Source organism: Nannospalax galili, unplaced genomic scaffold (assembly GCF_000622305.1).
Source record: "Nannospalax galili isolate Female #2095 unplaced genomic scaffold, S.galili_v1.0 scaffold169, whole genome shotgun sequence".
NCBI classification, from domain to species: Eukaryota; Metazoa; Chordata; class Mammalia; order Rodentia; family Spalacidae; genus Nannospalax; species Nannospalax galili.
In genome coordinates this window covers 299564-327509 of record NW_008360327.1, presented here as the reverse complement: position 1 = coordinate 327509, position 27946 = coordinate 299564, and the positions used below count along the sequence as shown (strand labels likewise).

Here is a 27946-nt window from a genome sequence, read left to right as displayed (position 1 = left end):
ATTTTATGTGTATGAGTGTATTGCCTGCATGTGTGTGAGTGCATCCGTGTCCTGCAATGCCGCGGAGGTCAAAAGAGGGTTACAGATTCCCCTGGAACTGGAGTTAAGGACAGTTTGAAGCTGCCACCTGGGTGCTGGGAATCAAACCCAGGTCCTCTGCAAGAGCAGTCAGTACTCTTAACCGCTGAGCCATCTCTCCAGCCCCAGAAACTACAATCTTAATTCTATTAAGTGTGTGCATTTAATACATACGTAGAGATAGAATGAAAGTATTACAGCAAACCAGATAGCAAATACAGTTCATGTTAAAAGAAGGGACTTGTGGTGGGTGTGGTGGTGCATGCCTTTAATCCCAGCACTTAGGAGGCAGAGGCAGGCAGATCTCTGTGAGTTCCAGCCCAGCTGGGGCTACAGGGAGACTCTGTCTCAAAAAGATAAGAAAGAAAGAAAGAAAGAAAGAAAGAAAGAAAGAAAGAAAGAAAGAAAGAAAGAAAGACTCACTGTTGGTAGAGCATTCTCACCACAGTTTGTTACATTTTCTCACCTTTAGTACTTATAAAAGAATCATGCTGTGTGTGGTGGCCCATGCCTATAATTCCAGTATTTAGAAGGATAGGACAGTTGGGATAATAAATTTGAGTCCAGCCCAGTCTACACAGTGTGATCCTGTCTCAAAAAAGAGCAATAAAAAAGAATTATAAGAAATACCTTCATATATACTTACCAGATCAATATTTTGCATTATATCTTGAAATGAAGGATGAGTTCGAAATTGCTCAAAGAGGTCCCGTTTGTAAAGCAGTGCATACACCAAGTTTGGGTTGTGGTGAAGAGAATTTGTCAGGCAGGAGTTGATGATCTCCAACATCATTCGAATCACTTCTTCAATGACATTGAGGTCCTGTGCCTTATGAAGAAAGTAAATCCCAACACACAGTCAGTGTTTTTCTTCTTCCCATTGAAGTAATCAAAATACAACTGACTTTCGACATTTGAATAACATTGGAAAGATTATGCAGGAATGTCCTCAATATTTTGTTAAGAATTTTAGAATTAGGTTCATTAGTCACCAAGGGATGTGAGTTAAAATGGTTTGAACTTAGTATGGTATGATTTGGAATTTCACAAAATAAATTATATACTAACCAATTCAGGAAAATTTGTAGTCTACTTAGCTCTCCTCTTAACAGATCCTTATTTGGATTTTCAACCTAACTCATTAGATTGCCACAATGTAACAAAGTGGTGGGGTCTGTCTGACCCATTCCAAGGAAACTATTAATTCAGAAAACAACCTCAATATTCTACACTGCCATTTCAACCTTTAAAGATAAATAGCCTGTGGTTATATCACTGTTTCCTCAGAGTTCAGAGTTGTGATAGTTGTGACTGTCAATTTGACTTGACTCGGAATCAGAGGAGACACAGCTCTAGATACTACTTTGAAGGAGTTTTTAGAGAGGTCTAAAACTAAGGAGTAAAACCCATCCTAAATGTAGGTGGCACTATCCCATGGGCCAGGGTCCAGGTCTGAATAAAGAGGGAAAAATGAGAAAGCAAGCTGAGCACCAGCATTCTTTTCTTCTTGGGAGAGGATACAGTGCGATCAGCAGTCTCATGCTTCTACCCCCAGGCCTTCCCACTCGTGTGACTTTATTCCTCTGAACTATCAGCCAAAATAACTCCTTCCCTTAAGTTGCTTGTCAAAAATCTACATTGATGAGAAAAGTAACTAAAACAATGGACTTTCAGAGTCTGAATGTGAAATGGCTGTAAGACAGCGAAACTCAAGGTAAACAACCAACAAAGCTTTTTCTAAGAGACCTGCCCTAGGCCCCTTCTAGAAGGGCAGGAGTGTGCTTCCTCCTGAAGGGCTTTCTAGTGTTCTTCCCATGTAGCTGAGCTCCCAGGTACTGTTGCCTCTTTCCAGGCCTCACGCTCTCAGCTAGCTCATTGTTCCCCACCCAGACTTCTTGTTTTGTTTTGGGTTTATCACAAAATATTGACCTCATTTTGGGGCACAGCTATTTTATTTTATTTTTTTGTCTTTTTGAGATAGGGTCTCCCTGTAGCCTAGCTGATCTGGAACTCCCTTGTAGACCAGTCTGACCTTGATTTCATTGAGATCTGCCTGCTTTTGCCTCGAGGGTGTCGGGATTAAAGGCTTGTACCACCACACCCAGCACAGCTATGTATTTTAAATACTTTCTTGTTATAAATATTTATGAGTTATGTTTTTAGAGCAAAGGGAAGATTAGCTTTCAGACTTGGAAATGACAACATATTGACCAGAACCTCTTCTCAATTGTACTCACATCCTATTTAGTGTTTAAATTATTAGAGAAGGAAGAGACTATGAGAATTTTCAGAATTTTCCTTTTTTAAATATTTTTTATTTTTATTTTTATGTGTATGTGTGTGTTGCCTGCATGTAGGTAAGTGCACCCATGTTGTGTAATACCCACAGAGGACAGAAGAGGCTGTCAGATCCCCTGGAACTGGAGTTTGGGACAGTTGTTAGCTGCCATGTGGGTGCTGGGATTCGAACCCCAGTCTTCTGCAAGAACAGCCAGTGTTCTTAACTGGTGAGCCATCTCTCCAGGCTGAGTTTCAGAATTTTCTATGTGGTCATTTTAGAAGAGTCCAATGACATAGTATAATTAATTCAGAAACATAATTCAAAATACTAGCTTTCTGAATTTTATGTTAATAAGTATTTTATACTGATTTAAGTATATGTTAAACTTACCTTTCCAAGATTACATATCTGCTGATAGTTTATGCTCAATGTTTAATGAAGTAATTGGCTAAAATGAACAGGACTTGCTCACTTAAACTTAAGCTAAAGCATTATTTATTCCCAAGTCAGGAAAGTATAATGTAGAACCTTTAAAATCAATAAGCATGCTCTGAATTAGCTGCTGCTGCTTCTGCTGCTTCTGCTTCTTCTTCCTCCTCCTCCTCTTCCTCCTCCTCCTCTTCTTCTTCTTCTTCCTCTTCCTCTTCCTCCCCTCCTCCTCCTCCTCCTCCTCCTCCTCCTTCTTCTTTTTTGAATGAGCAGTGTTTCATGTAGCCCAGGTCAACCTTAAACTCACTATGTAGGTGAGGCTGGTCTTGCCTCCCCTCCCCCAATCCCTGTGTCCAATCCCTGTGCTGTGACTATGTATCAATCTGGCAGAAGTATCTTTAACAATGATACTAACAGGCTGGAGAGATGGCTCAGCGGTTAAGAACATTGGTTGTTCTTGCAGAACAGCGGGTTCGAATCCCAGCACCCGCATGGTAGCTAACAACTGTCTATAACTCTAGTTCCAGGGGATCTGTCCTCCGTGGGCATTGCACGACACAGGTTCACTTACCAACACGCAGGCAATACACGCATATACGTAAAATGAAAATAATAACCTTATACTTAAAGCAGTTACTAGGTTTCTGATACTGTTTCTCTCATAAGCTTTAATGTAATCTTCTATAGACTATATTTAACTTCAGATATAGAAATTAAGTGGTAGAAAATACAGTTTTTGTCATTACTCAGATTAACTGAAACTATAGTTTGGGGAGATAGAATAAAGCAATTTTATAGGATATCAAACTTTACTGGATTGTAAGGCATTTTTGGGATTTTAATGTTGTGAAATGATTAAACAAAAATGAGAAATTACATATAATTTAGAGGTTCAAGTTTAACTTAAAAAGTAACTGACTATAATAGTCTATCAATATCTCTTTTAAAATGTAGCATTGTTAATAATTTAGGTTATTAAAATTTCAATATAAAGTTGACTCTACATCTCAGCACAAATACCCTTTTCATGAGATAAGGTCAGTTTCCTTCCTGGTTACACCCAGGGTGAAATTCTAAATATTTAACTAGTAGGTACCATCAGTCCTATTGGCTGAAGGCTGTGCACAGCTCAGGCAGCCCTAAGGCTGCACCAGCTGGATGCCAATTATAGTTAATTCCCACAAGGGCTCTCAAAGGGTCTAATTCTTGAGAAATAAATGAGGCTGCCTTGAAGTCAGGTATCTACATTGATTGGTTTTAATTACATTCCTAAAACTGTACCAAAAACTGCTACATACATCATTTTATTCAATTTAGTAATTCTTTTGCTAAGTCCTGAGTTAGAAAGCTTACAGTGTGAATCATAAAACCATAAAGTGTACTCTTAAGTTGCACTGGACACTAAAGCTAGTACTCTTTTAATGCCATTCCTTCCACACATCCCCACTGCGAGCCAGGCTATTCTTGAATATACAGCATAGGGTTCTTGAATCTAGTTCATTTCCATTTTAAGTGACAACAGTCCTTGGCTAACCACAACTTTAATTATTCTTTAAGACACAGCCAAAATTCCTACTACAGTTTCCTAGAAACTGTACTGCGGATTCCATCCCTGCTGGAAGAGAAACTGCAGCTTTCAGGCACCAAGCAGATCTTGAGATGATCAGGGCCAGAGTAGTAAAATTACATGCAAGAGATTCCAATTTACTAAAAACACAGTGTCAAACTTTGGGTTAATTCCAATTTCCAAGAAACACTATCCCAATAAATATAATTCAAAACTTAATTTGAATCTTCAAGTTGCTACTCTGACTAGATCCTGACACAGGTACCTGGTAAATCAATAAAATCCTTTCTGTTTCATTTAAAAAAAATTATTGGGCAATAGTCACTATTTGCAAAGGATGATGAGTTAGCATGAAATTGGAGAGCTTCTTTTAAATGATATTATTACCCAAATTTCAGTACTTAGATAGATCTAAAAGATAACTTAATCATAAGTTAAAACAAAACCAAACAAACAAAACAAAACTGTTTGTTCTTTTTGAAATGGTGCTGGGGATTGAATCTAGGGCTTTGAGTAAGCTAAGCATGAACTCTACCACTGAGTTAAGCCCGTGGTTTTATATATTATTATTATTTTTTTTTTCCTGTGAGTTCTAATTCAGGAGCATTTGTAAGGTCTTTAAAAGTGTAACACAGGGAAGTAACACACGACTGCTTTTCAAAGTGAGAATATTATTAAAGTATATTATTAAAGTTTTAAATGAGTCAAAATTTACTTCATTAATTTTTAACTGGTCTTTTAGGAGATGTTTACAATTAGAGAATAAAATAAAGTTTCATAAAAATGATATGGTTTGCTGGTTGTGGTGGCACACAGTTTTAATCCCAGCATTCAGGAGGCAGAGGCAGGTGGGTCTCTGTGGGTTCAGCCTGGTCTCATAGTGAGTTCCAGACAAGCTCAGGCTATAGGAAGACTATCTTAAAAAGGCCAAAAAAAAAAAAAAAAAGGAGCATGGTTTTAAAAAGTAACCATATTTCCTCTGTATTCTGTCAAAATTGCCTTTGCCAGAGATGTACTTTGAGCTAGCAATAAGGCTGCCTAGCCTGTAATATCCAGCACTCAGGCAGAGGCAGGCAGATCTCAAGTTCCATGCCAGTCCAAGATACACTGAGGAAAGCCCTGACCCAAAACCAAAAAAAAAAGCTGATAGCTAATCAATATAACAACAAAATATGCAAAGGTAACAAAAGTGTGTGCCTTTTCCATTCCCTGTCTCATTTGTGGGGGTTGGGGGGCACACATGGCTTGCACAGCAGGGATGGGACCCAGACCAAGAAGCCAACAAGCAAGCAAGTAAAAGAAAAAAAAAAAAGTGGGTGTGTGTGTGTGTGTGTGTGTGTGTGTGTGTGTGTGTTATATTACTGCAGACAATTTCAATGTAAAAACAAAGGCCCTGAGAAAATGATCCCAATTTTCAGATGTTTCTGATCGTACATGTAGGGAATGAAAGTCCAACAAATTCTATGCTAAGTAGTAATTTAATACTGATAGACAAGTTGGCAGTTGTAGGGATATTTTACCTAGTTAACAACACTCAGAGTTGCCTCTCATTTTATAAACTTCCTTTTCCTTTTAAGAGGGAATTTATACAGTTTCAAATCATTTATTTTTAGTTTCCTTAAGAGGAGCATATGTATCTTGTTTGTATTAGTTTTGGGGGGATTCCAAGAGAGTTGTCTAAATTTCTTGCATTTTCAGCAGAAAATAAAACTTTCAACAAAATTAATGGGACTTTGCCAAAGGTGGGAGGGGAGGAAACGTACTGGCACGGCTCTTTGGCCTTCAAAGGCAATCTTTCAGTGATAGACTCTTGTTATCTTTATGTTGTTAATTTACTGGCACACATACTGAAAAGCTTTGTGACCATGTTATTTCTGGTCAGAACTGGATATGTCCCAAAACATCCAGCTTGGGATAGAAAGAACTGGGCTTTATGTTACACATAAATCATAGCCCAAGAATAAATTCTGGGACCAGGTAACATTAATAAAGTAGCTGGAGGCAGGTGGGGCTGGAACGGAGCTCCTTCTGGGCAGCTGTTCTTGTATGGGAATGTGAAACCCTACGGTCCTCTCACTCTTTCCTGGACGGAGTCTGAATGTGGCCCACAAACCTCAGCTAGAGCCCTGGGAAGTAGTTATCTGTGGTACACTGCTGTACTGGCACTGGTGGTATGAGGCAAGATAATCATAGCCACTGGGGGACATTGGTTAACTATACAGAGTTTTCCATAACTGGAAAATGGCCACACAATTCACAAAAAAGGACTGCTCTCATTAAAATCCAACTAAGCTGCAGGGCCCCCAAATCGGATTACCTTAGCATGTGCTGGCACAACAGACTGTTCTGGGACTAGAACCCAGTCTGGAGCTGCTCCACACTGACTGGCAGCTGCATAGTGTCTCCTTTCTCTTCAGGCTCCAGCAGCCCTGGTGCCACCCAGAACCTTTCCCAGGCTTCTACTGAGACCAAGCATATGCCAGTGTCTGTTATCTGCTTCGCCTTTAGAAACAGCATTCATTTTCACTCTTTTTAGAATACATTTGATGTTTCTCTACAAAAAGAAATACCCATCCACTTCCTATAGAGAAAATCTGAGGAAAATAATACTCAGGGAATATAAGCCTTAAAAATAAAATTGTTCTTGCCGGGTATGGTGGCTCATGCCTTTAATCCCAGCACTTGGGAGGCAGAGGCAGGCGGATCTTTGTGAGTTTGAGGCCAGCCTGGTCTACATAGAGAGTTCCAGGACAGCTGGGGCTACCAGGAGACCTTGTCTCTATATATATATATATATAATTTGTTCTTTGATCTGAGTGCCTCTTCTCACTTCAGTGAGGCCCAGAGTTGGTTTTAAGTGACTTTTAAAAATCTCTTTTCACTCAAGTCTTAGTTTCCATAAAAAACTCAATTTAAAAAGCAAATTTTATAAGACTAACCAAAAGCACAATATAGAAAAATCCTGAGTGACTTCAAACCAATGAAATTCAGAATTTACTTGTGATTACTGCACCATGTTGAATACAGTTATTGTTAGTTTCTGGAAGGACAGAACACCAACAATCTGTGAGAGTAAAAGTATACAAGTCCAAGTTCCAGAATAATGTTCTCTTGACCACTGATGCTGAGAAAGGCAGTGGAGAATCGCATCCAGGGCTGCTGGAGCCCTGAAGTAAAAGAAGCTGTGGTGGCTACCAGTCTGAACATGGCAGTTTGAGGCTAGGTTCCAGTCCCAAATTTTCTCTGGATTTAGGCACATTTTGGGCCTCAGTTTCTTCAAATGTAGAATACATGGGCTCTGCAGTGATGGGGAGTGGTGGTGGAGGACATACCAGGGACCTGGACTCGGGTTCATGCTTGGGATGTGGAAAGTGGCAAAGAAAGGCTTTCTTAATGCTGTAATAAGAAAAGCCAGATAATCTGGGAAACTTGAAATTTTCTTAAGCCCATCAGAGAAGATTTCATAAGTCAACCAAATAAAGTGAATTACACAGAGAGACGTGTTCCTCTAAGGAGAGAAGACAGACTAGCACTCTTTTACTATGGGCTGAGTGTAGTAGGAGAAGGTTGTCTCCACAGATGGGACCAAGAAGAATTCAGGTAGGCTAACTGTAGTGGGTAGGCCAGGCTGGAAGGTCAGGGACCCAGATGTAGTGGAAGTGGCACTCATTTGAAAGTACTTCTCCACCACCCTCCAAAGGGCCACATTAGAAAGGCCAGAGGTGGAGCAGGAGACTGAAGAGAGCTCTTCTGTCAGCCCACTTTGCATCTGGCTCAGGGGCAGCTGGGGACAGATGCCAAGACTCACTGCTTCTCAGACTCTTCTCTCATGCTATGCAAAAGCTGGGGCAGTGAATCCTCTTGGTCAAGACTGTGGGCAAATTTCCATTGCTTCTAAGGACAAGCAGAAAACATAACCCATCCTGCCTCTGGATGAGAGAGAAGAAGCCTTCCCTTACCTCCAGGACATGGGCAAAACTCCATTTCTGCCTGTGAAGGAATAGAAGCTAAAAAAAAAGATCCCTTTAACCCGAGTGAGTTTGAGGCAGGAAAGCAGATGGGGCTCAAGATCCTATACTACCAAGAGCCCAGCTACTACTGGGAAAGGGACAAGGACATAGAGAAAACTCCACTTTTAAGACTCACACACAGGGACTCAGGCAAGGTTGAGACTAGACTACCAAAGAGATCCATCTTTTAACCCCACCACAGGAACTGCTCAAAGCAGAGGGCAATAAGGGAACACCGAAAGAATGCTCTGATACCTGAGTTCCCTCTCTTCAAGCATAAAGGGATTGCAGGGAGAATCTGAAGCAGGGGGTACACTGCAGATACAAATCCCAAAGTCAACTCATAAATCTTTAAAGGAGCTAACTCCACAGCACAGTGTGTACCTACTTCTGGCCTAAATAGCTTAATATCTCAATTTCTACTATCTTAGTCACAATGTCCAGCATTCAGAAGAAAGTTATGAGATGGCATAAAGTCAATCACATAGTTTTTAAGTAAAATTGTAGGCACTGTGCAGGTGCTGAGAAAAGAGTGGAGATCCAGACACTGAGGCTCACACAGGTTGTCACTTAGGGGAGAGGTACCTAGAGGGGTAGAACTGTAGGGTGCCCTTGGAGTAGAGTAGAGTTGGCTGGGGATGGGAGCACAGCAGAGTGAATATAAGTTCTGAGGTTAGGCTAGGACTTAAACGCCATCTACTAGCCACACATTCTTCGGTAATTTACTGAACCTTTTTGAACCTCGGCTTTCCTACCAGAAAAATAAGAATACTACGTGTTTTAGAGACAGCAAGGATTGAATAATATATTTGAAAACATCTGCAGTTTTGCTTAGCAGATAAAAAGGCTCATTACTGTACTATTATGATTAACATTTTATGACTAGGCAGAGACCTGCAGGAGCTGTGGGGGAGGGGAAAGGCAGAGGGAGGTGCAGGCATAAAAAGCCTGGCAGTGAAAGAGAACAGAGCATGGCTGGGAAATACAGTTTGGCTTGAATTGCAAATGTGAAGGAATCTGGAGAAGAGGCAAACCTAGACCAAGCAGCCTCACAAGTCAAGCCAGATGAGTTTAGGACAGATGAGTGCAGCAGACCTTCAGGGACCTACAGGGCTTCTTCCAGCTGTGGAACAGCCAAAAGACTATGATGAACATCCCAAGAGGCCCAGGAAGCACATTGAGAATCTACTGAGGGAGGAGAGGTTCAAGGGTGCTACACCCCACTACAGTGACTTGAAGGGCATGAGAGATGGAAAGGAGATGTCAGAGGTTCAGACTGCAGGGTGAAGTCTGGGGAATACTCACTCAAATTCTGAAATTTTGGAAAAGGTTAAGGGAGGACATTTTCTACCATAACAATAGGCGGAGCAAAGTTACCCTAATTATTAGAAATGGTACCACAGACAGACAGGCAGAAGGAAAGAATCCAGAATCATTCAAATGAATGAGAACATTTAGTAAATTGTAAGATTCAATTTCCTATTAGGGGGAGAGATACTGAATCAATGCTTAACTGAATAGTAATAAAGCAGAAAAAAATGTAAAGGACTGATTTTGAATCCACTTTTTACAAAAAGAATTTTAAAAGATAGAGACTTAAAATGTGAAAATAAATTTTATAAGGGTAGAAAAAATATAGGAAAACATTCTCATAATCTTGGCTTAGAAATAAGATAGGGAGGCAGGCAGGTGGGGGTGGATGATGCCATCAACAGATGATGCACCAAAAAATTCAAAAGCCTTAAAAGGAAAAAAAAAAAGTAGCTTTGAATAAAAGAAAAATTTAAGTATTTTAAATGAAACAAGGAACACTATACAAGGAGGAAAGATTAATGACAATTAAGAGAAGCATTAGCAACATGTCACAGGATTGAAAATACATAAAGAAACTGTAGAAATCACTAAGATAAATATGAATAGGCTCAGGTCAAATGCAACTGGTAAAAGAGTTGCAACCAAGGTGTATTTAAAGAAAAATGTGGGCCAGGAGATGGCTCAGCAGGTAGAGGTGCTTATGTATAGGACCAGTGGTCTGAGTTCAAACCATGGATCCCACAATGGCATCAGAGAACAACTCCTGAGAGGTAGTTGTCTTCTGACCTCCATATGTGCTCTGTGGCACATGTGCCTGCACACACACACGGGTACACACACAAATAGATAAAATGTTAAAAAAGAAAAAAAAAAAAAGCAAAGTCTTTAAAAAAAATTCATTTTCTTGGGACTGGAGAGATGGGGTTAAGAGTATTGCCTGCTCTCACAGAGGAACTGGGTTCAAATCCCAGCACCACATGGTGGCTAACAACCATTCGTAACTCCAGTTCCACAAGATCTGATGCCCTCTCCTGACCTCCTTGGGCATTGCATGACATTGGTGCACTTACATACATGCAGGCAATATACTCATACACATAAAATAAAAATAAATAAAATATTAAAAAAATTATTTTCTTGCCAGGCACATGTGAGGCAAAAGCAGGTGAATCTCTGTGAGTTTGAGGCCAGGCTGGTCTACACAGCAAGTTTTAAGCCAGCTAGGGCTACATAGTGAGACCTTATCTCAAAAAAATTTTTTTTCTCTAATTATGGGTATGTGTATCTCTGTGCAAGTTATGTGTACCAGAGTGCAGGTACAGTGGTGGCCAGAGGTGTCAGATTCCTCTGGAGCTAGATAACGTTATAAGTGGTTTTGAGCTGCCTGACATGGATCCTGGGAACAGAAGTGAGGTCCCCTGAAAGAGCAGTACATGCTTTTAACAGCTAAGCTGTCTCTGTTCCCCAAAACATAAAGTCTCATAATAAACAACATAGCCCCAAAGAAAGCAGGATGAAAGAAATAATAAAACCCTAAATGAACAAATTAGAAAACAAAAGTAATATATTTGTTTTTGTTATATGCAAACAAAAAGAGGAAAATATGAATAAATAATGGTAGGGATGAGAAAGCAGGTAGGTGTACGGTCATGAAGGACACCCTCAGCTTCCTATTGGATGAGGACCCTACGCTTAGGATCCTGTTATTCCTAATTACCTCTTTAAAGGCCCTGTATTCAAAGACAGCCACATTGGTTGTGAAGGCTTCAACATTCAGTGTCTCAGGAAATGTCATCCAGTACCTATTACAGAGCATGACTAAAGTGAACCATCCGATTCCTGGAGTGGGAAGAAAGCTGGACCACCATGAAGAACTCTTGCCAAGTAAGAAGAGTCTGTCTGAATCTATGCAAGCCTTTAGTGCCCATTCCCAGTATGTATGACAGACAGATAAATGGGGCCAACAGGAAACAAAGGGCATGTCCAGAATATGAAAGATTCCACAGGAGAGCTAGTAGGGTTTCTGCAATATAAGAATGGCTGGGATAGAGAAGTGGATTGCTCTAGTTTTTAAGTCTTAGGAGACATAAGAATCAAATGTGTGTATTTTACTTGGATTCTAATTTTAACACACTGCCAACAGACATTTTTGAGACTTCTGGAGAAATGTGATTATGTTGTACATTAGATTATGCCTGGGAAATATTGTTACTTTTGTTGGATGTGATAATGATACAAGATTATGAAAGAAATGATGTTATTTTTGAAGATGTGTATCAAAGTATGAAAGTATAAAATTCCAGGATTTACTATAAAATGATTTAGCAAAGGGAAAATAAAATGCTCATATAGAGACTTTACAAGTTTGTAGAAGCAATTTTCATTTCTACAAAATCCAACTACAGAACCTGGGTAATGGGTGCACAGGGGTTCATTGAACTACTTTTGTATCTTTGATTAAAAAAAATTTTTTTTTTTTGTCTTTTTTGAGACAGGTAGCTCCAGCTGACCTGGAACTTGCTATGTAACACCAGGCTGGCTTTGAACTCATAGAGATCTTCTTGCCTCTGCCTCCCAAGTGCTGGGATTAAGGGAATGCATCACCACGCCTGGCTCAAAAAATATTTTTAAGATGATGATCTGAAAAGTAAAATTGTCTAGACAACTATGAATTTTTCAGCTTTATCTATAATCAAACAAAAACATGAAATGAATGACTATGGTGGTTTGAGTGAGAATATCCCACATAGGCTCCAAGTATTTGAACATTTTGTCCCCAGTTGGTGATGCTGTTTTGGGGGGTCTTAGAAGGTATGGTCATACTGGAGGAAGCACGTCACTGGGGGTGGGCTTAGAGAGTTCTTAAGCCTTGAGATAATCTCTAGTCACTTTCTGCTTCCTGTGCTTACTTGAAGATGTGAGCCTCTGCTTTCTGCTCCTACTCCAGCCTCCTCTGCCACCATGCTTCCCCACAGTGATGGACTGACTGTTGTCCCTTTGGAACCATAAACTAAGTAAACTCTTGTTTATAAGTTCCTTTGGTCATGGTGTTTCTATCACAGCAACAAAAAAAAAAATTATCTAATACAATAACTAAGAAAAATGGGGAAACATTTGTTATATATATTCTATTTAAAAAGGGGATTGCAGGGGCTAGAGAGATGGCTCAGTGGTTAAGAGCACTGACTGCTCTTGCAGAGGACTGAGGTTCAGTTCCTAGCACTCACATGGTAGCTAACAACCATCCGTAACTCCAGTTCCAGGGAATCTGACACCCTCTTCTGACCTCCATGGGCACTGCATGACATGGGTGCACCTGCTTACATGGAGGTGATACACTCATACACATTAAATAAAAATAGTAAAATATTAAAAAAGGGGGATTGTAGACTGCGGATGTAGTTTAGTGGTTATATGAGTGGGTTCAATCCCCAGAAATGCATAAAAAATGGATTAAACGCCTTTATATCTTCAGAGACTATAAAATCACTATGCTGTTTACTAAGCCATTACATCAGAAAGACTTGCTACTTGGCAGGACATAAAGATATATGACACATACACAGGATTGTGTGTGTGTGTGTGTGTGTGTGTGTGTGTGTATGTGTGTGTGTTTAATACATCTGCCAGCTTGCAGGTATGGAGGTCAGAGGACAACTTGCAGAAGTCAGTTCTATCTTCCACTATGTGGGTTCTGGGGATTAAATTCAGATTATCAGCCTTGGCCACAGTGCCTTAAACCCACTGAGTCATCTCACTGGCCCTCATTTTGTTTTCTTTCTTAAATGAGAAACAATGATAACTTCAAAATCTGGTAATGTTTGTTCAAAAAAGTTAAAAGTAAAATGTGTCATTAAAACACTCAATATGGGGCTAGAGAGATGGCTAAGAAGTTAAGAGCACCGATTGCTCTTGCAGAGGACCCGGGGTCACGCAGTGCCTACTTGGTGGCTAACAACCAACAGTGACTCCAGTCCTAGAGGATCCAACACCTCCTTCTAACCTCTGTGGGCACTGCGTGACATGGGTGTACTTACATACATGTAGGCAATTCACTCATACACATAAAATTAAAAAAAATATTAAAAACATTCAATATGGCCTATGCCTATCAAATTCAACACTGTAATAAAAATGTTACAAACTGAATAGTTTCAAGAACTCTAGAAGTGTGCTGCAGGAAATCTATAAGTGAAACCACAAGAAATAGTCAACAGAGGAAAAGTTACGATCATCTTGATAGATTTAGAAAAGAAATTAAGAGAAAAGTCAGTAGTTGTTTTTAAAAAGGTGAAGTAGGAAAAAGGGCTTGAGGACACCATGGTAAAAGAGGCACAATAGTCAGTGCGTGATTCAGAAAACACTTTAGAACAAAATGTCAAGACACATTCAGTTTTTCTAGGAGTTAAAATTCTAACATTATACCATTTTGTTGCCTATCAAATTGGTGAAATAAGTGGCAGAATTTCTCAGTGTTGTCAAGAAGAGAATAAGTGGGCATTCTCATTGGTATTGATGGAAATGTAATCTGAAAACTACCTTTCCAGGGATCAATTCATAAATATGTACTAATAGTCTGTAAAAATGTGACGGCCTTTTGCTCCTGCAGCTTGAATAGTACAAATTTATCTTAAGCAAAAAATTAAGTTTGTACAAGGACTTACTCCAGAAAATGTTTAGTATACATTTTTTAGGGGTGGGTGGGACAGGAGGTCTCCAAGTAGCCCTGGCTGGTCTTCAACTTGGGGTTCTCTGGCCTCAGCTTCATGAGTGCTATGATTAGAGGTGGGCACTATCATACCTGACCATTTATTGTATAGTTTTGATCATCTCTAAATTCTATTATTGCCATAATAAATGACTCTATGTTCAGGGACCTAAAATAATATAAATTTAGTTTTCTCATAGTTCTGTTGGTATTCTGATAGGTTTGGCTGGTTTAAGATATTCCAGGTGAAAAAGAAGGTATCAGCTATGCAGCACTTTTTTTTTCTGGAGTCTGGGAGAGGATTTGTTTCTAAGCGCATCAGATGATTGTCAGCATTCGGTTCCTAGAGCTAGGAGCTGAGCTTCCCATTTTCTTGTGAGGTAGTGGTTAAGAGTCTGTTAACATCTCAGGCTGCCTTGGTTACTCACCATATTGCTCCTCCTACCTCATGTCAGATTCCTACCAACTTTGAATCTTTCTGGGTCTACATCTTGCAGAGTTCTTCACCTGAAGAAGTTTTCTACTGTTAAGGGCTCATCTGTTTAGACTGGACCTACCTGCAGAAGCCAGGCTAATTTCCCTGCTTTAAGATCTAAAGCCATAGTTCTATTTGCCAAAATCTGTTTTGCCAAGTGATTTAATGTATTTGTAGTTCTGGCATAAGATGTGGAGACTTTCATGGGACCATCATTCCACCTACTCTAAAGCCAAATGTCCAATAGAAGATGACTGGTTAGACTACAGAATGCTTGGATAAAGGAATGCCATAAAGCTATTACTGAAGTAACTGTGAACACACAATAGGGTAGACTGATGGGAAAACAGAGATGAGTATGAAATGAATGACAAAGCAAGTCAATTTTAGTGCAATGTTAATCAGAGAACTGGGTGGTTGGGTATATAGACATTCACTGTACAGTTTTTTCAACTTTCATAATAAAATATTGGGGGGTGGACTGATTAGCCTAGTGACCTTTCCAGAGCTGTTGGGGTTCAAAGCTCAGTGGGTGGAAGTCTAGGTGCCATGGATGCTTCTTTTCTAGCAGCAGGAGGGAAGCTTCTAAACAAAGTCCACACAGTAAATATAATTCCACTTCATTCCTTTAAAGAATCTTAAGAATGGTTAATATAAAGCTAAGTATTTCATGTTTGAGGCATTTTTATTTTCGAAAGGGAAGAATTCTCTAGAACAACATAAAACTAATGTTATCTTGATTTAATTGTGTCTAGATTAGAATGCACAGATCTACCTTACAGTTTAATAAAATTTGATGAATATATTCTGGCTGGTTGAAACAAACAATGCAATTAATGTAAAACAATCAACCACAGAAATGGGTCAGCATCATGACAAGCAGTGCTGTCCTGGGAGTGGATTGTGGACAATAAAGTAACATGTACGGGACTGCAGGCATGAAGTAAGATGTAGGGGATTGCAGGCATGAAGATGTAGGGGATTGCAGGTATGAAGTAAGATGTAGAGGATTGCAGATACAAAGTAAGATGTAGGGGATTACAGGTATGAAGTAAGACGTAGGGGACTGCAGGTATGAAGTAAAATGTAGGGGATTGCAGGCATAAAGTAAGATGTAGGTGATTGCAGGCATGAAGTAAGATGTAGGGGATTGCAGGCATAAAGTAAGATGTAGGTGATTGCAGGCATGAAGTAAGATGTAGGGGATTGCAGGCATGAAGTAAGATGTAGGGGATTGCAGGCATGAAGTAAGATATAGGCCCTGTGCTTTGCTTTACTTTGGAGTTATAAAATATTATTTAGTTTTGCAAACAGAAATATCTCAAAAATACCTTATGCAAAATATATAAGAAAAATTTTAACATTGAAACACCACCACCAGAAACTACCCCCCCACCCACCATCTACCCCTAAATCTTACATGTTATCTCTCTCCTCCTTGGCTTTTTGAGACATAGTCTTATCATTGAGTCCTGGCTGGCCTAGAATTCATGATATAGATTAGCCTGGCCTGAGACTTGTGGCTATCTGTCTGCCTCTGCCTCTTCAGTGCTTGAAGCATTGGCACGGACCACCACACCTGATTTGCAGTGGAAATAACATAAATATAAAATGCTGTCCTCATGCTTAATTCAGAATAGCAGCTCAAGCAATTGTTGTCCCTACTAGTAAGGGCAACAATAATCATGAATGAAAGTCTCTCACTGGATTCAGCTATCTCTAGAAGCTGAATTGATACAAAAAAGCATTAAGGTAAACCAGTGTAACTTTTTCTGAGTAGCATGTCAATGTCTATTCTCAGGGAAGTGCTCTCATGAGGCTGAAGTTAAATCGCAAAACATGTATGTGTACTCCAATGAAATGCTCTGAGATCTCACCTGAGAACTTAAAAAAATTAAATAACTATGACTATACGAACAGCTAATTTCCTTTAGAAGTGTGTTAACAAAATTCCAAGTTTAATGCTAAACTTTAAAACCCTCTGCTTTATGCCCATTATTCATAATAACGATCGAAAGTTGTAGTTTTAGTTGCCTAATAAATGGCCACATTTCATCACAGAAATTCTACTGCTCATGATTCAGCTGAGGTCAGTGACAATGGGGGTGACTCAAGTCTGTACCTACAATTAGAGCAAGTGATCACTGAGTTGCTATGGGAACTGCCTATTGCTCAGCAATTACCATTCAAAAACTTTAGGAGGCAACCCTGTATTAAATTTGCAATTTATTTCCTGTGGCAGAAATTAATTTTAAAAGCACCTTGAAATTCTTTATATTTAGTGCAAATGTGAGTAGGTTTATATTTTCTAAACCTCAAAGGCACCCAAAAGCACATATATAACCCAGTTTTTAACTATTGTTGCTTGTGATTATATGCTTATATAATTTTTTTTCATCCATTGTACTGTTTTTATGTTTGCATGATAAAAATCAACTTTGGGGAATGGAATTGAATATGTGCAACCTAAATAGGGGTCTGACTGAAAATGGCTTAACACTGGATGATATTTAGCAGCCAATCAGGCCCTGAGTTGGGGACTTGTCATTTTGTGACATGAAGGAAATCCTTTTGAGGCAAAGAGAAAGTTTTTCTGCAAGAAAAAAAGGCTATACAAGAATGTCTTTAGTCACAATTTACTTGTAAAGAAAGAATGTGATACCCAAACTCCCTCTGTTCTTATACTGCTATTTTTGTATGCGTGCGTGCGTGCATTCCTGCGTGCGTGCGTGCGTGCGTGCGTGCGTGTGTGTGTGTGTGTGTGTGTGTGTGTGTGTGTGTGTCTAAGGGAGAGAGGGAGGAGAATAAGCCTGTGCAGAGGCCAGTCTCTGTCTCTTGAGTGCTGGGATTAAAGGCATGTGTCACTATGCTGGTTTCTCTCCATTTTATTTTTCAGAAGGTCTCTCACTGAACCTAGAGCAAGCTGATTGAGCAAGGTTTGCTGGCTAATGAGCTCCAGGGGCTCCTCCTGTCTACCTCCCCAGTGTTAAGACTACAGGCATGTGTTACCATGCCTAGCTTTTTCTATAGGTGCTGGGGATCCTGCACCTGATGTTTGCAAAGCTATCTCCTGGCTCCTTTCTATTGCAAGTCTTAGCCTACTTGGATCACTTTGGGATAAGAAAGAGATTGTTATAAAGAAGAGATGGAACATACAAAAGATACTGTGGTGACCAGTGCACTGTAAGAGAAAGTGTTCAAAGACTTGTATCAGTGGCAACAAGGTTCACTTGTAGCATTTTTCATCAACGTGCAATGACTGAACTAGGAAATAATATGAGGAAGGTATTTTTTCAAATAGTGTTGTTTATTTCTGTCATTTATTACTGGAATGCACTGAATTGACTACCACATCATGGTTTCTGTTAGGAGCAAAATGCCAAATAAAGCTCTCCTTCCTGGCTCTTGGTAAGAGTAACAGAATGTGTTCACAGACACATCCTAGTGGATGGAAAGGATGCTGGGCAAGGAGTCCAAAGACTGCTCTGGGCTTAAGCAACCCATTTAACCTCTGGGGGATTTACTCTCTTATTAATACAGTGCTTGCCTACACTGAGGTTACATGACTGACTTGAAAATGACTTAACTATAAATGCTACAAAAATGTGTAATCACCTGTATCAATTAAAACTTTTTTTTGAGGGGTATGGGTTTGTAGTTCCAACACTGAGGAGGCTTAGTAGGAGGATTTCGAGTTTGAGCAAGTCTGGGCTACATAGTGAGATCTTGTCTCAACAAAACAAAACAAAACACAAAAAGCCTAACTTTCTAGTCTTTGCTTCTCAAGAAAAAGCAAAAAGTTAAATATTTAGCATTAGGCAAAAGGAAATGGTCGTAATTCTCTGGTCAGCTGTCCTATAAATTCTTAAGCGGGAAAGAGTTAATTTGAGCTTTTTTTAAAAAAAATATTATTTTGTATCTTTTATGCATATAAGTATATTGCCTGTGTGTATGTAAGTGCACCCATGCTATACAATGCCTGAGGAGGTCAGAAGCGGGTGTCAGATCCCTAGGAACTGGAGTTAAGGACGGTTGTTAGCCTCCATGTGGGTGCTGGGAATCGAACCCAGATCCTTTGAAAGAATAGTCAGTGCTCTTAACTGCTGAGTCATTTTTCCAGACCCCAGCTTTTTCTTTGGTTAATGGCAAATCATACTTCCCCTGAGACCCAGAGTTAGCGACATTAGATGTGCACTGTTGCAGGTGCACCCTGTGTACCCCGCTTTGTTTATGCTTCACCCAGAGACGGGAGCAGAAAATCTTTCATTCATTTAACTTTGGCAAGGGCCTAAACATGTACAAGAGCAATTACAGAAAGATTTGTTCTATCAAAGCCAATGAAGGCTATGGGGATGGATCACACTGTAAAGTGCTTGCCTTATGAAAGCACAGGACCTGAGTTTGATTCTCAGAACCTATGTAAAAAAACAAAACAAAACAAAACAAAAAACAAAGAAAAATAACCCAGTAAGATGGCTCAGGGAGCAAAGGCACTTAGACGTATCAGCCTAGCCAATGGAGTTCAACACCTGGAACTCACAGAAACATGGAAGGAGAGATCAGATTCCACAAACTTGTTCTTTCACCTCTACATGCACACCATGGCACATGCATGCCCCCCTATTATGCACAGTCATATATGCACACAGTTAAAAAGCTAGGTGTAGTAGTATGTGTTTATGATTCCAGCACTGGGAAAGTAGAGACGAATGGATCCCTGAGGCTCACTAGCCAACTAGCCAGTCTAGTCTGACCTTTAAATTCTAGGACAATGAGAGTCCCCGAGAGTACTTGCCTAGGATGAGTCAGGTTATAGATTTGATTCTGAAAATGCTTTGGATTTCCCAAGACATCATATTAGGAGTTAGGTGATGGCAGTATAAAACCAATTTTAGCAATTTAACAGCACTCACTCAATAAAAACTGCCTCTCTAAGCAAACATTTTTGGGAGGCAGTTTTTTTCCCCTGCATATTTGATTTGTATGTAAGAAATGTGTTGTGACATTATTTGGACTAACCTACTGGTTGTTATCCAAAAGTCACTGCTATCTCCAATTCTGGTGTGTTAACAAGCCAAATTAAATAATGATTATAACCTTTTTAGCATTTCAATTTTATGTCTATTAAAATTTGAGTAAATTGTATATGGAATCAAACATATTGAGCAAAAAGAATATGAAAACTGAAAAGCAGACAAAGACACAGAGGGAGAAGTTTCACAATGCATTAGCAGTACATTCAGTAAAACAGTTGCAATCAGCCTTTTACAAAATCTCGCAAACCTGTTACTATCTGAATATGTCTTGCAGCTCTCAAGAGCTTTGATTGCATGGACATTGAACATGTGCCCAGTACTCTGCTTCACTGTAATCTGTCTTCCGTAGGACTGGTTCAATGTAATCTAGGTTGATTTTATTAGAAATTTCAGCTTACCAGGCTAAGTGAGACAATTTATTCACTTCTTCCTACCAATTAGCTACAACAATGTTCCTAGATAAAATGTATCATCCATTTAACAAATATTGAATGATTTTATGAAAACATGGAATTCAAGAGTCCTATAGGGAGAAATGTGAATTGTTGGAAATAATAGGAAGGAAGGAAGGGAGGGAGGGAGGGAGGGAATGAGGGAGGGAGGGAAGGAGGGAGAGGGTACACAGACACAGCATAGAGTGAGGCCTGAATGAAAGAGCACAGGAAGCGTGCCATCTATGGCTTTACACTGCAGTTGTCATCAGACTCTCCAGGTACTAGGCAATATCAGGAGAAAATGCCTAAGGCTGAATTACAAATTTATCACCAATTTGTGCTAATCTCTTCCAAATAAACAAAAATCAAAACTATGGTTTATAGAATAAGGGTGTTGATGAACTCCTTCCTTTATAAACTAAGACTCTGAAAATTACATATCAAATCAAATTTGAAAATGGTTCCAGATATTTACTAAATATGAGGGCTTGCTTTCTAACTCTCCTATTTCTCCCCTAAACTTATGTTTAATTTAATTTTCATCAAAGTAATAAATGAGCACAGTTTAAAATTCAAGAAAACCACAGTTTGAAAACAAATGCAGCTTTGGAGCCAGCCTTACCTTCCCTAACACCCTCACTAAAGATGTTTACCATCTCAGCCCTTCCCTCCAACACATGCCTTCACATTCTGAAATGATATGTGCTGTTACTTCTGAAATTTCAGTTTCAAAATTGTTATCTAATGATTCCTCACCTTTGAAAAATGAGGCTTTCTTTCTCTTAATTTAGAATGACTTAAGATTTTACTCATTTACTAAAGTGAAAATATCCATTTTTCTAAACCTTTGTATAAAGGAGGTATTCGGAAGGCACAGATGCCCCTCTACATTAAATTGCTGAAAGAAGTGAACACAAGATTTAACTAGGAATCTAAGACTAAGATTATAGATCATGCCTCATATTTTATGACACTGCTTGGGGCCAGTGTAGTTAACCAAGGCCCTCTGTCTGCATGTCTATCTGCAAACTGAGGGGGAAAGAAAACAATTTCTCATGCTCTGTTTCTAGAAAAATACAGGCAAGCAGGAAAATGTTCCAGAATGCTCTCTCAATTCAGTTAGGTTTCTCTGAACTGCACCCCATGGCCATCCCCTTTGAATAACAAACTCAACTTGTAGTTCTTAGATAATCTTGTAGCTCTTCGGATCAGGATGAATTCTAGGTTGTTGGCTTTTTCCTTTTCTTATTCTCTTTTGTTTTTTTTTTCTTTCTTTATAAAGACTGTAGCATTCCTAATAGGCAAAGCAGCAATCCTGAAAGCTTTCTCTCTTATTTTTGTGCTATTAGATTTAATTTGTGTGTTTTTATAACTTTGTACTTATGCCCACAGGCTTTTGAACAATGGATGCCCATTCAAAAATTCAAGAAATAAATGACTTGATGACTGCAAGTACTTTGAACTCACTGGACAGAAGGCTCCACAAAAGTAATATAATAGTAAGGACACTAGGATAAAAGCATTAGAAGAAAAAAACAATGTAAAGTCTTTTCAGCTTGCACATGCATGTGTGCATGTGTACGTGTGTACACACCCCCCGGACACCAGCACTCATTTTTCTCACTTTTGATAGGAAAATGACTAACATTTGTAAAGCAAAACACATTTATACTTGCTTTTAAGGAGTATTTTCCTTGAACCATGTATGGGCAGATCACTGCAAGGCTTATTATATAATGTAAGAAATACTTAAATATATCCTGCATCTCATGGAAATAATTTCACCACTATAATGAGGTCATTTGGAGCTTCCTATAACCTGAGATATGGAAATACTCTTTGACTTTAGTGTTTCTTACTCATTTTATTAAGCAATATAATTTAAGATCTGATATAAGTTTAAGGAAAGTTAACCAAGATGTTCAGTTACTATGAGTGTTTTTTTTTTTTATAATGAGTTGCTAAAAAGGTACTAATATAAGAGATTTTTTGTATGTGGTATATGTCTTCACGTGTACATGTGTGTGTACATGTGTGTATGGGCAAGTACATGTGTGCACATGCATATGGAAGCCCAGAGGCCAATGTTAGGTGTCTTTGTGAACTGCACTCCACCTTGTTTTCTGAGACAAGATCTGTCACGGAACCTGGAGCTGAGCTCACTGATTTGGCTCAGGGATCCTTCCGCCTCCACCTCTTCAGCACTGGGGTTACAGGCACAAGGCACTACACCCAGCTTTTAATGTAGGTTCTGGGGATCTGAACTCATGTCCTCATGCTTGTGTGGTAAGCTCTTACTGACTGAGCTATCTCCCTTGGCCCTAAAATGTAGTTTAAACAAGCTTATCTATTATAATTAGTTTCCCTTCAAGAACTTCATAGAGTATGCTAAAAAATAGAACAGATAAAGATATATTATAAAAAATAGACATATTATAGAGTAAGAAAAGCTAAATAGGAGACTGAGAAAAACTAGTATTATTCTTTCTTGGACTTCAACTAAAAAGGCCCCCAGCTATTTCTTAAAACAACTTTAGTATTAGTTTGGCTGTCAGCTGATACTACTCAAATCATTATAATCCCAAGCTTTATGTCCCTGGATGCTACCCTTGTTTGCCAAATCTAATGGACATGCCTTCACCCTCATCTTATATTCAGTCTTCAATCCATAACTGATTCACCATTTCGTTACAATATGCCTACTTGACATTTCACGTGCCTGGGACTTGGGGTCTCCTCAATTCCTTGCTAGCACTTTGTCTTCTATCCAACTGCTGAAGTCTGGAGTCCCTCAGGGTAGATCCCTCTTTCCCTCTGATGTCACTTTCTCCCCTCCTGTGCTTACCAGCTGCCACAGCTCTGTGCATCTTAGTCATACATCTGCAACTTAAACCTCTGAGGCTGCTGTCACTGCCCCTCTCACCAAGCTGATTAACTGGCTACCCGCCTCAACTTTTATGCTTTTAAATGATTCTGCAGGGTGTTTTTCAAATGTGTATTAAGTCAGTTTACTCCACTGCTCAAAATTCTTCAGTGATTTCATGCTGGACTATGGGCAATATTCCAGTTCCTTACAATGAGTGAGAAAACGGAATCTCAGACATATATGTGATTTATTAGTGATTTAAATAGTAAGAATTTGAATGGCTTGCTTTATTCCTGGGATAAAAGTAGATATATATCATTACTCATATATACAGAATATAGATTTTTCTATAATCCATTTTTCATCTTTGTAGTTCCCCTTTATAATATTACTTATTTATAGGTTCCTTAAGAACAATGGTGATGTGTCTGAGTATCATGTAAGTTCAAATTCTTATATAGTTTCCAAGATAATATTCAATACTGTAATATGCAATGAAGAGGCAGGAGGATTGCTGTAGATTCCAAGCCAGCCTGGGCTACATAGTGAGATATTATCTCAAAAAACAAAACAAAACAAAACCCCCAAAACAAAACAAACCAAGTCAAAAAAACAAACAATTTACAAAAGAAAGAAAAAACCATGTATTCACCTCCCTACATTTCCAGAATTAGTTTTAGGGCAACTTTCTTAGAAACAGAATCTCTGTTACACTTGAGTTTCTTTTTTTTTTTTGGAGACAGGCTATCATTATGTAGCCCTGGCTGGCCTGGAACTTGCTATATAGATCACACTGACCTTGAACTCACAGAGATCTTTGTGCTTCAGAGGCTTTTTGAGAAAACAGGTCTTTTTATTTTTTAATTGATTTTTAAAAATTTTATGTGTAGGAGTGGATTGCCTTCATGTATGTAAGTGCAACTGTGTTGCACAGTGCCTATGGAAGACAGAAGAGGGCATTGGATCTCCTGGAACTGGAATTACAGATGGCTGTTAGCTACCATGTGGGTGCTGGGATTCGAATCCAGGTCTTCTGCAAGAACAGCCAGTGCTCTTAACCACTGAGCCATCTTTCCAGCCCCTAAATGGGTCCTTTTTGATACTTTTCAAGTTATAATCAAGATAAAAGGTTATACTGGGCACTAGAGTACCCTGTTATCCCTCTAAATAAAAAGATAAAACTCTATCAATTCAAACCCAATGAAATATAGAAAAGACAGATACAGAATTTTTAAAAGTTGAGCACATATAATATCATACGTTCTAAAGTCCAAAATTAAACCAGAAATAGATTGCAGTTATGTTCACAGGAGTTTTTTCCAAGAAGAACTATTTGGAAAAGACCTTGTCTTCCCTCCCCTCCTGGGCAGTGATAATCATGTGTGGCAGATCAAAATCATGCTATGAGCCTACTCATCACTTCCTGAAAGCCTACTGTGATCAAGCATTGCGCCCAAAACATTGCATGTATAACCACAGTATTCAATCCAATTCTGCAAATTCTGCAGAGTTGAGGCTAGGACCCTCATTTTACAGACGACAAAACTAAAGTCCAGAGAACACAGAAACTTCTTTAAGATTGCTAGCTAGACAGCACAGCTATCAAACGCCAAGGCTGAGAGTTAACTCACATCTGTCTGGATTACGCTCGTATTTCACTATGCTATAGTGCACTGAAAGGATTTTAGTAGGCTTTCTTTGTGACAGATTTTGGTTGTTAGCAATAGGAAGATAAAAGATGTACCTTCTCATCCTTTAGGTGATGGAGCTACAATGGGGGCAGCAATGGCTACAGACTTACAGACTTATACAGTGGCACTTGCGACATGCTAAGTATCTTTTTGTTGTTGTTGTTTTTTGAGACAGAATCTCATTTAGTCCAGACTATTCTCAAACTCACTCTGTAGCTGAGGGTCACTCTAATCTCCTGAAGCTCCCACCTCCATTTCCCAGGTGGCATTACAGACCATGTACCACCACCTGGCTGGAGCAATTTTCTTTATGTTGCAGTATCTTCAAGCATCTTCAACCTACCATCCATCCACTGTACATTTACTGTGTATCAGGCCCTGAGCTACACACGAGAATGCTTGCCTCACACAAACACACAGCCTAGACAACAAATAGAGCTATGAAGTCAATACAAACTCAAAAAAAAAAAAAAGCTTCAGTGGAGAATTATGGACAGAAGAACTGAGGGGGAACAGAGAATCTGCCTGAGGAGGCACCATCTGAGACTTTTAAGGAAGAGCTGGTTCCTGTCTCCATCTCCCAAATGCTACAATTGCAGGTTTGTTGCAGCAAGACTAGCTGTTAGATAAGTATCTTCTGCATAGACTTTGATTTACTTCTCACAATAACTCCATGTTATTATAACTCCATCTCAAAATAACACCAAGCATTATTATTTTCATTTAACTGATGGGAAAAAATAAAATATTAGAGAGGTCAAGGTCACATGAAGACTAAATAAACTTGTTTCAGATTCCAGTGACCACATTCTTTAGCTTATGAAATAATCAGGGTGAAAACCATAAAATTTATCATCATGACCTTTTAAAGAAATATTTTCATTGATTCAAGAATTATCATAACCATTTTTGCAAAAGCTTATCTATTTATTTATGTTTATGTGTGCTTGAGTATATGCATGTACACCAAGTGCATGAACTGCCCATGCAGGCCAGAAGAGGGAACTGCTTGGAACTGGAGTTTCAGGTGGTTGTGAGCTTCCTGATGCGGGTGTTGGGAACTGAATCCAGGTTCTCTGGAAGAGCAGAGGAGTGCTCTTAACTGCTGAGTGATTTCTCCAGCCTTATCAACAACTCTCTTTCAATATGAAGTTCTGTGGTATTAAGTATATTCACAGTGTTTTAACTTGTTCTATTGGAAAATTTCAGGCATATGTAAAAACAAGATAGAATAAACCTCTGTGGACTTACCACCCAACTTCAACAATTACCAACTCATGGCTGATCATCCACTTTCTTCTTGCAAGTATTGTTCTGAAGTCAAGCCCAGGCATATCTTCCAGCTGTCCATGCACTGCTATGTACCTCTAAAGAACTCTTCTTAAAAAATATAAACATGGGGCTAGAGAGATGGCTCAGCGGTTAAGAGCACTGACTGCTCTTACAGAGGACCCAGGTTCAATTCCCAGCACCCACATGGTGGCTAATAGTCTTTCACAACTTCAGTTCCAGGAGATCTGATGCCTTCTTCTGACCTCCTCAGGCACTGCACGGGCACTGAACGACACGGGTGCACTTGTATACATGCAGGCAATACCCTCATACACACATAAAAAAAAAACAAAACATAATGCTATTTTTTATATATAGAAATTAAAAGTAATCCCTGAAAACCATCCAATATCATATCAGTGCTCAAATTTCTAATTAGATTAAATTTTTTTTTAAAGACAGAATGAGGATCCCAAAGGCTCTATAATTAGTTCTTTATTGTGTTTCTAGTGGGGTGTGGTGATACCACCTGTAATCCTAGCACTTCGGAAGTTGAGGCAGGAGAATATTCAGTTCAGAGTAAGCTTAAGCAACATAGAAAAGTTTGGTTATCAGCCTGAGCTAGCAAGGCTCTGTCTCAAAATATTGAGGGTGGGGGTGGGGGGGGAGTGTGTTTCTTCTTTTCATTATACTTTCTTAGCTGAATAAATCAAACTATTTTTCTCATAAGGCTTTTCTCAATCTGGATTATGGTCATATTTAATTTTTTTTTTTCTGGATAATTCCAGTAAATTGGTACAGGCTCTATAGCCTTGATCAGATTGGATTTTTTTGTTTGTTTGTGTTTTCCTTTGAGCAAAACCAAGTCATATATGGGTGTATTCTATACAAGGAGGAATGAAATCTAAGGTTGTCTCTTTTTTTGTAAGTTAGCAGCCACAAACTTTCATTATTCTGGGGTTTGTGAACTGGTGATACTGTAATTCTCTCATTATTAACCAATCAGCTTTAATACTTCTTTAAAGAGCAACTTCCCCTAACCTACATTGTTACCTTGTGTTACCATCTTACATGAAGGCAGAATAAATCCTTGGTTCCTTTTAGTGGAAATCTGGATGCTGGGATGATCAAAGCTATTTTGCTGGATTGGTCACTGTTTTCATGAGTTCAAAGAATAGAAATAAAATGACTAGACATAGCTAGAGATAGATATAAAGGAACAAAAGCTTGAGTCCGCACAGATAGCTCCTATTCAAATTCAAGATCAAAGGGTTTTTACTTAATTGCTTTTATTTTACATCTGTATGCAATCTTTTCATGCCAGGAGTTCAGGTTCCCAAGGAAAAGGGGGAAAACAAAATTGGAATTTCACAATCACTCTTTTACTTTTTCTCACCTAACACACACACAAATAACAATACCAAGGTTTCTACACAATTGTTACTAGTTAAAACAGTTTAGTATTATTTTCACTTGTGCCATTAAGGAATAGTCTATGAGGGATAGAGTCATTTAGATGTCTAGTTGTTACCAAATAGATATATATTTAGGCTTAGTTCAAGTTATTGAAAATTTAGAATTTTCTCTTTTAAGGTTTATTTTATAATTGGGTAAAATAGGTAGTTCTTAAATTATATCACAGAATAGTCAAAGAAGTCTAGTTTCATTCCTATCACTTGACCACAGTCCTTCAGTCTTTAAAGGCAACTGTTAACCAACTTCTTTTAGTTTGTCCTTCTATTGTTTTTTATAAATTTATTATTTATATTTTAGTGTATAAGTGTA

General features: G+C 38.9%; 1 protein-coding gene across 1 annotated transcript in view; it reads right to left on the bottom strand.

Moving 5' to 3' along the window:
• The window catches only part of Dym (dymeclin), a gene marked incomplete at its 5' end in the record, with an annotated part of 409766 nt that overhangs the window by 95904 nt on the left and 285916 nt on the right, over nucleotides 1-27946 (bottom strand). The window contains one exon of the mRNA XM_008825888.3: nucleotides 725-907. Coding sequence (XP_008824110.3) covers nucleotides 725-907 — 183 coding nt within the window. The remainder of the gene's footprint in view (nucleotides 1-724; nucleotides 908-27946) is intronic.